This window comes from Pyxicephalus adspersus, chromosome 4 (assembly GCF_032062135.1).
Source record: "Pyxicephalus adspersus chromosome 4, UCB_Pads_2.0, whole genome shotgun sequence".
NCBI lineage: Eukaryota > Metazoa > Chordata > Amphibia > Anura > Pyxicephalidae > Pyxicephalus > Pyxicephalus adspersus.
The window spans coordinates 147,157,688-147,171,578 of record NC_092861.1 but is presented as its reverse complement, the minus strand read 5'-3'; the positions used below and the strand labels follow the sequence as shown (position 1 = coordinate 147,171,578).

At 42.6% G+C, this 13,891-nt stretch overlaps 1 protein-coding gene across 1 annotated transcript in view; it reads right to left on the bottom strand.

Annotated features, from left to right (window-relative positions):
- Window positions 1–8,521: 8,521 nt before the first annotated feature.
- The window catches only part of SRP9 (signal recognition particle 9), an 8,686-nt gene continuing 3,316 nt past the window's right edge, over window positions 8,522–13,891 (bottom strand). The window contains exons 2-3 of the mRNA XM_072409921.1: window positions 11,426–11,494; window positions 8,522–9,047 (exon numbers count right to left, since the gene is read on the bottom strand). Coding sequence (XP_072266022.1) covers window positions 8,928–9,047; window positions 11,426–11,494 — 189 coding nt within the window. The 3' untranslated portion in view covers window positions 8,522–8,927. The remainder of the gene's footprint in view (window positions 9,048–11,425; window positions 11,495–13,891) is intronic.

Below are 13,891 nucleotides of genomic sequence, written 5' to 3'. Positions count from 1 at the left end.
TACTAAGTGCAGCCCTGAAAACCGTCACATGGGCCGCACAGGATGCAGAATGGGCACCGGTACCTCCTCTCTATCCAAAACTAGGAAAAAGATTGGAATGGTTATGGTTGTCCTTCATATCCTGGGTCACCCACCTTCTGTTACTTGCTGCCTGCTTGTTATGCTGATCCAAAGGCTTCAGAATGGAGATTGGGACTTTTGACTTCACTTGCTGCATGCTTGTTCCAAGTCCCTGAAATGCGATAAACCCTAACAATCAGTTTGCAATAGCACTCAAATCATAATTTAAAGCGTACTTAAACTCAGAAATTTCACTTTACATAAAAGAGTAGTAAATTCTGTTGTTTTTTTTTTTTAAAAAAAAAGGTTGCAGCACCAACCCCTAGTTCTCAGGAAATGTCTCAGCAAGGACCTTCATGGCAGGAATATTAGGTTTTATTTTAATGAAAGCTGCAGATTTCACTCCTCATCCCTATATTTTAGGGGGAGTTCTGCAGTCCACACAAAAAAACCCTGTGCAAGGCTGATAAAAACTGTATTTCTATAGTGCCAACATATTGCGCAGCGCTGTACACTAAATAGGGGTTACAAATGATAGATACAGACAGTGACACAGGAGGAGGAGAGGACCCTGCCCCGAAGAGCTTGCAACCTAGGAGGTGGAGAAAGTAACACGGTGGGTAAGTAGTGAGAGTTTTAGGAGACAGAAGAAGACGGGTAGGTGAGGTTGAAGCGTTGGGTTTTGAGGGCTCCTTTAAATGAGCAGAAAGTAGGAGCACGCCGAAAAGGACGAGTCAGACCCTTCCAGAGAGTCTGGGCAGCTCCAGAGAAGTCTTGGAGCCGTGTGTGTGATGAGGTTATGAGTGAGGAGTCATTAGTAGGTCATTGAAGGAGCGGAGAGAGCGGCTGGAAGGCTTTTTTCCTATCAGGTCTGAAAGGTAAGTGGGACAAGAACTGTGTAGGGATTGGAACGAAAAGCACAGAAGCTTGGATTTGATTCTTAGGTGAATTGGAAGCTAATGAAGAGAACTACAAAGAAAGGCAGCAAAAAAGGAGTGGTGGGAAGGATGTGTATGGGGTGGGTAGGTGGGAAGGCTGTGTATGGGGTAGGTAGGTTGGTAGGTGGGAAGGATGGATGAGTCTGGCTGCAGCATTCATATTAGATTGTAGGCGAGAGAGTCGGGTTAGTGGAATACCAGAGAGGAGGAGGTTACAGTAGTCCAGGCCAGAGATGATAAGAGCGTGTACAAGGAGTTTGGTGGTCTCTGGGGACAGGTAGGGGCTATCTGACAATATGGGGGTGGCGGTTTGGTCATGGCACCGAGATGTTCCATGCGGCATCTCAGGTCAGTCTCCTGCTGAACTGATTCCATGGACTTCAATAGGAACATTTTCCAGATGCTAAGCACAGGGTAGCACTCGATTTCTGGCTTCAGCAGGCATTTTCTTTTTCCTTAAGTAAAGAAAGAACAAAACACTTTCAGTGGTTTATAGTTAACAGACCAAAATGGAGCAAATAGGAGAAGCTAACTGTTGTGGTATGTTCCATCTAGTGCATGGGCTGCAATACACATGGTATGCTGAGTTGCACTCCAAATGCATCTACCAGCACAACACCCAGCAATGCATTTCTGTTCAATGTGTGGCAATGCAATGCTTACTATTAGGGCTCATTCCCACTAATGAATTGTGTTAACACACACACAGCAAGGCACATGCCATGCATTCGTGCGCTGGGTTGTTATTCATTTTTAATGCCACTCCAGTGCATTGCAACACAATTCCTAGCATTGCATTTTATTTCCTGGCATTACAAACAGCCACAGATGAAACAGACCCTTCAGAGCCATCTGAGACCTGCGGTGAGCATCCTGCCGGCTGCTCAACTTTGATCCCATTCTCTCATATTCAAGTGAATAGGAGAGGTTAGGAACCATTTTTTGCATGCAGCTGCAGCAGATTGCAACGCAGTTCCCAAAAGCAACATGTGACTTTTTGTCACACAAGTTTTGCTTGACCAGTTTAAATCTGGTTGCAGTTCTTCTCTCTCAGCCACACAGCAGAAGTGTGCAGCCAGGAGCGGAAAGCAAAGGGGCTTTAGGCAATGTTGAGACTGGTGGTGAGGTTGCAGTGCGGTTGTTGCTTCCTCATGCCATTAAACTGCTGCATTGGGGGAGACGCTAGAAGTAGCTTCAACTTGTGGCAATCCAATAGAAAATCAATGAGGGTGGCAATGAGTGCCACCACTACCACTCACTGCTGTCAGCTGTCAAATGTGCAGATGTTGTGGCACTGCAGTGGCTGGCAAGGTGGCAACTGCTGGGAGCCATGCAGAAAGTCTGAACAAGCCCTTGGAGTTTACCTGTACAACAGAACCCCCCCTCCAAATATGTTTTCTGCATTGTGTTGCATTACTGCACTCACCGTAATGTGCATTATTCATCCAGTAATGTGCATTTGGGTAGAGCAGCCCCTTAATATTGCAAAAAAATGAAAATTTAGACATTAAACTTTTTTTTTTATTTCACAGCCGGTCCTAAATATCCAACAACAGACTTTCTCCATATTGCTCCCAGTGGAGCATCCCTTTAATTCTTCCCAAATGTTGCAGCGCAGGAACACCACGTTCTGGGGCGGACGCATTCTCTTGGGAAACTGTTACATCAGGAACAAGATACAGTTTGGAAATACCTGGGAATTTGCCAGGGAAAGAGAAACATTCTGCATGGATTTCTTATTATCTAACATTCCGGGAGATAAAAAATAACAAATGTGTTCTCCTGCGCTTGGTGCGCTGGTATCTGCACAACAATGGCGGATGCTGTAATCTTCAGTGACCAGCTTGATTGTTTATACTTGTCCATGTCTTCTGCCCTGATCTTCACTATGTTTAAAGAGAACCTGTCATTATCTCAAAGCTAAAGGTTAATCTGTTTTGGTTTTTCTAGTTCATCCCCCCACCCATTATCATCTACAGGCAATGACATTTTTGGATAACATTTTTGATTGTATTACATGCTTTATTTTAGATGAGGTGACATCATCACTTTGTGTTTGTGCTTCTCCATGCAATGCAGGAAAATCGTGGTTAGTGGGAGAGGCTAGCATGGTGCTGTACATGGCTTCCCAAACTCAGAAAGCTGCTGTAACACCTACATGTGATGCTGAGCCTCCATGATTGAACTGAAATCCAAAAACAGTCAGGCTGGAAGGAATAGATTATGCTGGATATTCTCCAGCCAGGAAATTAGGGAGCTTTATCTGACTTTCTGCAGCTTCTAATGCACATTATGCAAACTAATTCCTAAGGGTTGTTACATCACACACACAGCAGCAACATCACCATAATTATCAACACGCTATGCTTCCATATAAAAGGAAGGATGCCCATTGGATCCCGTGCCTTCCTAGTCTGAAGAGTTGGCCGTACCTAAAGATTAGAAATGGGGAATCCTTTCCCCTGGATGAATTGAGCTATTATTGAGAAAAGGGACCAGTTATAATTTCACTTTACACCAAGCAATTTGTAAATATCTGTCAGAAAAGCAAATTCACCTATCCCTATCCATAAACAGAACTTGCAGCCCTGTGTTCTCACACGACCTATAGAAGCTCTGCATTGTGGCTACTCTATCATAGAAAGTGTATTATGGCAGAAAAGTAATTGCATTGGTGTGAATGGGCCTTTTGATATGTTTGCATAGCATAAGTACCGGATCCTGTACTGATATTAGTTTCCTGTAATTCTCTGAATGGCTCCATCCAGACTGGCAGAGGTGGGGGGTTCACCTTTAAAGTGGTGCCTATTCAGGACAGTCAACCTGCTTACATTAGATGAAAGTAGAGAGATGACCTCATCAGAATGCTGATCTCCTTCACTGTCCAATCACAGGCTAGGGGGGTGTGTCCTAGACCAGGCTGTGTTGCTCATCCACAGGGAGGTTCAGCACTGTCAGACAGGGTACCTAGCTAACAAAACTGGCTCCCTAGATTGCAGAGGTTAAAAACTTATTAACTTATATACTGAATATTTCAAAATCATGTTTCACTGTCTGGATATTAGCAGTGATTGGTATTTGCAGTCATATTTTATTGCAAGTAAAGATCACACCCTCATAGCCTGGTACACTTTCCTGTTCTTTGGAAGAAAACAGACATTTCCTGGCATTCAGTATTCATATTGTTTGGCAGAGAAATTCAAACTTTTCATTGTGTTGCTTTTGCCAGATCTTCTTGTGCCTAGGCGTCCCCCGCATCCTCCGGGGGATCGCAGGAAAGTTTTACTGTTTTATTAAGTGTATTTGCAGGTCACATGGTGTTGTGTTTTTATGTAATGTGACTTTTATTGACTTGGATAAAGATGCAGCCTGTGATATTTGTTCTGCCTTATAAAGTGAATTATATTCACTCCAGGCAGATAAAGAAATATGTGATTGCACCTTTGTATCTACATATAGGGCTACATAAACAGTCAGGGACAATGTAACCCCTCCACACACGTTACATCATCAGTGGCCATCCAATGACTGAAGAGGATTGCTGTGAACCTGGAAGTCTGGAAGATTCCAGAACTGTCACGTGCTCCAGGGCACCTGTGCACAGGTAAACTTGTACTATAATCAGCAAGTTCATCACGCAGCGGTTGGAATGGCAAACTGATCTGAGACCAGTGGTTGTGGTGGTTGAGGAATGGTTGACTGGGGGTAAACAGCTTGAAAAAAACAAATGAACCAGGCCCTAAAGAAAAAATAAGTTTTGCAGTCAAAAACTTTCAGTTATGCCTTGTACAGATTTTGCTAGATTTTTGTCGCCCGCGAACATGCGTGAGGGTGTTGGGTGAAAACTTAGAGTAGGTACAAGTGTTCCAAGACATCACTTAGGGTAGGTTCAGGATTGAGTGATCCTGTGCAGATCCTGCTGCTTGGTCAGAACCAGAATCTGCACATTTTAGAGCTGGCAGCAGTGAGTGGTACTGGTACCACTAATAGCTGTCGCCATTCATTCTCCAAGGGGCTGCCATGGAGATAAACTACAAGCAGCGTCTTCCCAGAGGCAATGGTTCACCGCCAGTCCGAACAGGGCTCTTTCATATCTGCGGTGGAAAACTGCATGATTGGCCACTTCTGGACGAATAGGAAACTGCCTGGTGTTCCCAGGGGTGTCACACTGCACCACAGCTAATACATTTGCAGATGGCTGCAACCGTGTTGAGGTTCCTTATCAAGCACCCTTGCGGCCAAAGCTTTTTGGAATCGTGCTGCGATCTGCCATAGCCATGTGCAAAATATGGTTCCCAACCACTCCCATTCATTTCAAAATCAGAGGTTGGGGCCGCGGTGAATGGTAGATTGGAATGACAACTGGAGCTTGTTTCTGTGATCACACTAAGAGGTGTGTCATATTGTGCAAATATTATATTTATACCTGCAAAATATGCCAAAACCAACTCAGCTCAGACTGGGAGAGGGAGACGCATTACAAGGGTCAGTTGTGCTGCAGTGCTCATATAAACATTGCAATAGTCAGCTGTTTCCCATTTTTAGTCGTAGCTTGAGGAGGGATTGGACTTGCAGGAGAATAAACAATCAAGTCCCCTACCCCATCAGACAGGGTGGTCCTTTGTGGCAAAGCTGTGTTAGGCTGCGTAGACACATTGGATTTTTGTCTAACGTGTACACATGAAAGATGCACGAAGGAGTGTTGTACATACAGCGCTGTTCTGATCTATGGAGAGGGAAGGTGTGAGAATGAGCGAGTGGCACCTCACTGCACGTTCTCCCCTTCACTAGTAGTGCGGTAGTTCGTCGTTAATGGATCAGCCAGGACATATCTATAAATGACGGACGCCGATCGCTGTACACACGTCAGATTCTTGTCCAATACCAGCCCTGAAGAGATAATTGGACGAGAATCATCTGATGTGTGTACGTAGCCTAACTCTGGATAGACAGATGTTTGCCTGCAGCTGTATAATCAGTAAACAAATATGTATATTAGGAATACACACCCCAATCACTAAAGGAAATTGTCAATGGGGCATAATAATAGCCAAAAACAGGGAGAGAGGGTTTACACTCAGCTAAAATTGCACAAATGTATTGCCAAAACCAATGGCAGGTAAGAAATTATTGTGGAAGCTGTGCAGAGCTAAGTCTTGCACCTCTTGTTCCGTGTGAGAATGGCTCTACAGATACAGATTGCCTCCTTCGACTTACTGGCAGGGGTCCAGAGCCTAAACCTGCAATTCGTATTCCCTTACACCTGTTCATTGGAGTGCTTTGAGCTAGGGGAGGGGTTGGATTTTTTTTTTTTGGCCAGGGTCACTATTGTTCAGCCAAATTTTCCTGTATAGAGAGCAGATTAGAACAGTCAGCAGAAACTTAAACCCGTCTCATGGGATATGGGGGCTACTCCTATTACTGTGAAGCTACTTTCACTGCTATTGTTCTCTGAAGAGCCTGATTGTAAATCGAGAACTTGCAGATTCCAGGGAAAGGATTGCCAAGGCAGACAAAAGTGCAAGTGAAATCAATCACTGACTATGAGAAGAGAGGACCAATAGGAGCTGAATAAACACATTGAGATTTCAGCCCAATTCTAGCTTTTGTTTTAGAATTAAAGTTTAGTCACTTTTTTATTACTTACAGGCCTTTCTTTCCCTTGTAATTGGGCAGAGAAAAGAAGCAGCACACTGTAATATCTCTGTCACCTGTTTGCACACAAGCACAACTGATTGTCTTTTTGTGCTGGTCCTCAAAACTTAACTCTGGTATACATGGGAAAGCAAGAGGCTGACTCACTAACTGCATGCATTTACAAATGTGTTAAATACAGAATTTGTCTTATATCTGCCTGGAGTTCTAGGGGACATTACAGACTAGGGAGGAGAAGGTGGTTTGCAGGCTTGCAGTCAGCATCAGTTTTAGAGCTACACATTTATCTATTGGGTTAACGTACCATTTATTAGGTTAATATACCTTAGATTGTAAGCTCTTTGGGGCAGGGTCCTCTGCCCCTTCTGTGTCACTGTCCATATCGTTCTGTCATTTGCAACCCCTATTTAATGTACAGCACTGTGTAATATGTTGGCGCTATATAAATACTGTTTAATAATAATGTACCCATTTATTGAGTAAATACCATATCTTTGCATTTTAGAATTATTTTTGTTGGTTTAAAAGAACAAGTTCTAATTATGAACAGGAAAATATGAATAAACTGCTGTCTGGTTTTAGTTTACTTAGCTTATTATATGTACCATATGATAAAATCAGAACACATTAGCATTACTTTGGACAAAGTTTTCTCTATGAGGACCAATATGGAGCTATATAGGAGAGAATCAGGACCTTCTTCTTCCTGCTGGTGACCCATCTAGTGGGTACACCCCACAATTCTATCTTTAAGTGAATAACGACCTCCTATTTCTTGCATGTGTTACCTCAAGTGATTCATTTCAGAATTCTATCTATACAGAGTAACGCCTTCCTTCTTTTGGTCACCCATCTAGTGTTACACTATACAAATCTATAAAGGGGAATCAGTACCTCCCTTCCTCCTGTCAGTGACCCCTCTAGTGATGGTGACCCCACAATTCTATTTATGTAAGGCAAGGCAATCAGGACTTTCTTTCTCCCACTGGTGTTCCCTCAAGTAATAGAACCCAGATATCTATCAATACAGAGAGCCTCTTTTGTCTTGTTGGCCACCCTCTAGTGTCACACACAACTGTATCTATAAAAAGAGAAAGAGGGTCTTTTCTCTGTCTGGTCACCACTCCAATTACACCCCACAATACTATCTATATAAGAGCATCAGGAGCCCATTCTTCCTACTGGTAACCCATCAAGTGATACAACTGCAAAATTCTATCAAATCAGGACCTCCTGCTAGTGATCCATCTGGTGATAAACCACACAATTCCATCCATATAGGGCAATCAGGACCTCCCTTCATCCTGCTTGTGGCCCCTTTAGTGATGGTGACCCCACAATTCTATCTATATAGCAGACTCAGGACCTCATTCCTCCTCCTGGGGACCCTACAATTCATTCTATATAGGAAAATCAGGACCTCCTTCCTCCTATTGCCGACCCTTCTAGTGATGCACACCACAATTCTATCTTTATAAAGGAATCAGGATCCCCTTCCTCTTGCTGGTGATCCCTCTATTGATACGCACCTCAGTTCTGAATGAATCCAACATTAGTGACTGACCTTACAAATGAATGGACACACTCCAAAATCCTCAGGAAACTCTTAAGAGGATTGCAAGCTGCTGTAGCCCCAACAAGGTGACCTCCATATTAATACCTGTGGTTTAGATCTGGGATGTCCAACAAGCTCATATAGGTGTGATGGCCAGTTGTGCACATATTTATACCCATATAGTGAATGACAATAGATTTCTGTTACATATCTACATCACAAAGCAAGAACTGGCATTTTTGGTAATATAACCAGAATAAAAATTAAGAATTGCAAGTACCAAAATGAAAAGAATTCTGAGCAAAAGAAAATCTAAACAGATTAAATAACCTTTAATAGTTTTGTCAAATAAAACGAGGTGAAACACTGTTAAGGCAGATGAATAACATATTGTAAAGATAATTTCTCTGTAGCCTTAAAAATAAAAAAAAGGAAAAAACTTTGTAATATTTACATGCTGCCTAAGTGTTAATTTTATTGGAGAGTGAGATGTCCGAAGGAGAATTGAAATACCGTCTTCCATTTCCAATAATAAATAGAAGCTTTCACATGAAAGCATAGCACTTCCAAAAAAAAACAAAACAAAAAAAAAACTACTGAGCATTGTTTGGTGAGCTTGAATACCAGCTCCTTTCTCAATTCACCACCTCTTTGTATTAAAGTCATTTCTCCATCTTGATGAACATAAAAAAAAAAAAAAAATCTGTATCCGGAGACTCTCAGTCTGTTTCCATGGCGGCACTGCGGGATTCCCTGGCAACCATGAGTCGCATCAGCTGACTGTGGAATTTCTCGATCTTCTTTACGTCTTGAGCCTGGTCTGTGCTATACAGCAAACACTGGAAGAGAGGGACAGAAAGCAGATCGTCATTGAATGATGCACAAGATAGAAAGCAGTGCACAATGGCTCATTAAAGAGAACCTGTCACTAGAAAGTTTTGCAAGCAGTAGAATGTATGGGAATGTACCACTGCATTGTGAAAATCAAAAGGACACAGAACACTGCCCATAGCTTAGGCATGCTACCTATATGGGCTCTTCATGACAGACCCATTGCATTCTGGGATGTGCATCTCATGTAGCAAGTTGTTGTTGAACTGTAAGGCTGAGGGATCTATAAATGTTACCAGCATTCTCCCTGGCCCCCTTTAGCTGGGCGCACGGTCTGGCTCTTTACAGTACCCACCTGGCTGTTTTTTTTTTTTAAGTTGAGTCACAATACCGGGGCTGTCACATGCCTACAATTTCTTCCCACACGGCGTGAACACTGTCCTTTTATTACCAATCAACTGCAAAAACCAGGTTCACGATAATGTGGTTCCAAGTCATGTAACCTGCAGAAGTGCACCGAGCTGCGATTAAAATGATGACCACCGAGTCGTCTACTATGCCAGCTTTGGGCCACTTGATTTATAACCTGAGCACCAGCTTTTAAAAGCTGGGAGAAAAGATACCTAACCTCCCTCAATTAACCTACATACACACGTCAGATGATTTTTGTCCAATAATCGACTCAGGGACGAGAATCTGCCGTGTGCACAATCTGGTGGATCCATGGACGACAGACGATCGTAATGAAAGTGAAGGGGAATGAGCGCAGTGGGGTGCCGCTCCGTTGTTCTCCTCTCTCCATTGAGCAGAACGGCTCTGTATGTACAACGCTCATTTATGCATCGTTTAGTCTTTTGTCAGTGGAAAGGATTGTGTAAGATTCTTTCCAATGACAATTATTGCACGTGTGTAAGCAGCCTTAGACAGATGAAGTCTGGTGACTTAACTTTAATTACTTCCAGCAGAGCATAAAAAAAAATAAATAAAATTGAAAATTAGAGGTAGGATGCAGATCTAAATTATTCTATTTTAGTGTGCACTCTTCCACATTTCCACTAGAGAATTGTGATCTTGGTGTCACAAGGCAGCTTTTGTCTTTTGTACAGTGATGGTCAGGTGCCAGTCGGTATTGGTCCTAGTCATGAGATCATGAACAGTAAGCCAAAGTTGTCACAAAAACTGAATCCAGACTTTACAGTAAAAACTGTGGGCAAGAGAGGCTTGCTTTATTTTAATCACCAATTATTATTAATATTTACCAGTATTTTTATAGCACCAACATATTACACAGTGCTGTAAATTAAATAAGTGTTGCAAATGACAGACAGATTGAAATAGTGAAGTAGTGAAATGTGCTTACAACTGACAGTATTGTTTCATAATTGACACCATGTCAGTACCCTGTTCCATTACTATTACACATGTGCCAATTCCGCATACAACACAAACATCCGAAGCAGCTTTGTAAATAGAACTATGGTAGGAATAGTTTTATCGGGCATGAGTGAACACTAAGTCCGTAAGTGGTAAAGGTTTTGTATATTTCTCAATACACTACAGTGTTTAACCAAGAATTTCTTTTTAAGCTGGGTAGGTAATTAGCACTCTGGCCTTTGCAGCGTAGGGTCCCAGGTTCCAATCTCAACCAGGACACTATCTGCATGGAGTTTGCAGTGGGTTTCCTCTTGGTACTCCAGTTTCCTACCACATCCCAAAAACATGCAGTTAGGTTATTTGACTTGCCCCAAATTGACCTTGGTCTGTATTAATGACATATGACTATGGTAGAGACAAAAAATTGTGAGCCCCCTTTGAGGGACAGCTAGTGAAATGACTATGGACTATGTACAGCGCTGCGTATTATGCCAGCGCTATATAACTACTGTGTAATAATAATCATTTCTAGAAAAGCATTTGACCCGCTTTGCATGCAGCATGTTCATTCAAAGCGTACAGCCATATGTGTTTCAATGAAAACATGCACCATTTAATTAGAATGTCTGTCAACATGAATTGCTAAATAATTGTTCCTCCCACCGCTGTATTCTCCCCCAGAATTATTTTTAAGCTGGGTAGGTAGAAGCTGTAGACAGGTGGTGGCCCCTGTATTGTGACCCAAATACAGCTGGGTGGTTATCATCCATGTATGATATTCGCCCATTGGAGAACCTGGGTGAGCGCATGATCTATATAAGCACACAAATCAATAGCACTCTTACCATTTACACCTGAACATATTTTCAATATACCAGCCTCAAAGTATGTATCTTGTATAGCTATTGTGTATAAAGATAAAATGCATGTGTGTGGCTTTCCCCTCTTGGTGTTCTACAGCAGTGGAAATATTGGTGATGTATACAACAATCTGGCACAAAAGACAACTTACCACAATGTCATCTGTGACTTTTATACGCAAGCTGCCGTCACAATGTCTGTACTTTAGCACCACACGAGCCTGCAGATAAAAGAACAGATAATATGTATCATTCACACAATAGTAATAGGTTCAAATAAAGATCCTCGCATGTTGCTTCTTTCATCCCTGTTTTCAACTGGTGCTGAACCTGCATATGTGCCAATCACATTTGTGCCAGCTGGGCCTAGTACACCCAAATGATGAGCCAACAGGAATAAGTGGGGCAAAGGCTTTGCAGTAAGCTCCAACATTCATTCTGAAGCCTTGTCTGTGCAAAGGTGCAAAGTATTCAGTTATTATAGGAAAGTATGGTAGGTAAGCACACCATGAAGCGCCTGCACTTTGTACCTGCAACAGTTTTGGTTGTTTACCCCATGACATGGTTTTAGAGAACATTTATCGCATGGTATTTGTAGACAGAAATGTACATGGAAGCAGCCATCTTTTCTCATTACATATCCAGCATTTGCCTTCTAGCGTGTATTAAAAATAAGTTTAAAGCTCAAGTTCTGCTTTTAGTAATCCAGGATCAGGGGGGGAAATAATAAAGAAACATCGCCTGTCTCTTTTTGTATGCAATAATCTTTCTTACCTGCCTGAAAGCTCCAGGTATTTGGCAACCAAAGCTGACACAGGGGCAGTTTAGGCTTCCACTGCCTGTGCCAAAAATGAATGAATGAATTTCCGCAGGCCAGCCTGGGAGTTATGTCATCCTGGCAAACAGGATGGCCAAAGATTGGTTACAAGAAGAGAAGAACGAAGAAGATGGCAGCTCCCTGCCAAGAACAGGGGGACAGGTGCGTATTGTGGTTTTATTTCCACCTTAAATGTATATGAAAATCTAACCAAAAACTCAAAGGATTCAATATAATACTGGTATTTCAAAATTGTACTTTTCAAAAATCTGCAGCATTCATTTAATAACACCCAGCAATCCTGCCATGGATGTCCTTGTTAAGGTTCTCTCTGTTATGCAATGACCACTGTCTCACAATTCTACTTCCACGTTGTCACCCTGTCATATGCACCCACACATTGCTCAGGCATAGCCCACTGTTGTCACCATCAGCTGGTCTAGAGCAATGAAGTGCTGCCATGGAAAGAGAGAGTGTGTATAGTGAGGAATGGTTTGCAGGCGATCAGCCGCACTGAGATGACATAAAAGTTAGACAAAACACATTTTTTAAGATACCCAGAACATTACCAAACTAAATGTTTGCTAAAATTACAATTTTCCTTTAAACAAATCAACCGAGACCCTTGTTAGCTTATGGCACTGTACAAGATTATGCACTTGCATGAAGCAGGGCCCATGGTCACCAGCCTGGCACAACACTTGGGAAATGTAAAAGTCAGATCAGCAGAGCGTAAAGACAAAACGACTGGGGTCAGACACGGCCGCACGCACAAGGAGCTCTCCACATTGGTTGCCATCTACATGCAGAAGAGGATCAGACCCCCGGTTCTTTTTTACTTCCCCATAGAAATGTAAGGCAATCATTGCATTGTAGATATCAGCTACCGGTAATGTTTGTAGAGACGCAAGATATCCATCAGTCATCATCATGAATGTCCCATGATGCTGTTTTGCAACCCTCAGAATTGGGCTATTATGTACACACGTGCAATAATTGTCGTTGGAAAGGTTCTCTCACGATCCTTTGCGACAACAAGACTGCACGATGCATGAACGAGTGTTGTACATACAGCGCCAATTGACTCTATGGAGAGGGGAGAACAATGGAGCGGCACCCCGCTGTGCTCTCTCCCCTGAACTTCATTATGATTGCTCGTAGATCCGCCAGGACGAATCCATGAACGGCGAGCGCTGTAGACACGCCGGATTCTTGTCCAATATTAGCCCTGAGGCCATTATTGGATGAGAATCATCTGATGTGCGTATGTAGTCTTGGATAAGATGCACTGCATTTGTGTGCAATGCACTGCATTTGTGTGCAATGCACTGCATTTGTGTGCAATGCACTGCATTTGGTAACCCAATGTGAACAGCAATGCATATAAAGCAATCTACCCCAAGGGACCCCCCCTCAGCTGCTAGCCATGGTGCCCATCGGATCAGGTGATATACAAGCTACCAAAGATTATAAAAATCCAACAGCACTTACACCAAATTATCTGTCAATAACAGATAATAGAAAACACAAAATAAGCTAAATATAACAGCCAACAGGTTTTAATGCCATCTGTGATGCCGCTGCAGATTGAGCCAGGACAAGCATGCACCCAGTAAAGAAACTCTGATCTGCCTGTTTTGGGTCAGCTATCGAGGAGGCATAATGGCTCAGTGGTTAGCACTGGGTCCCAGGTTAAAATCTTAGACGGTACTATCTGCATGGAGTTTGCAGGTTATCTCTGTGTTTGTGTGGGTTTCCTTCCACATTCCAAAAACATTCAGTTAGGTTAATTGGCTTGCCC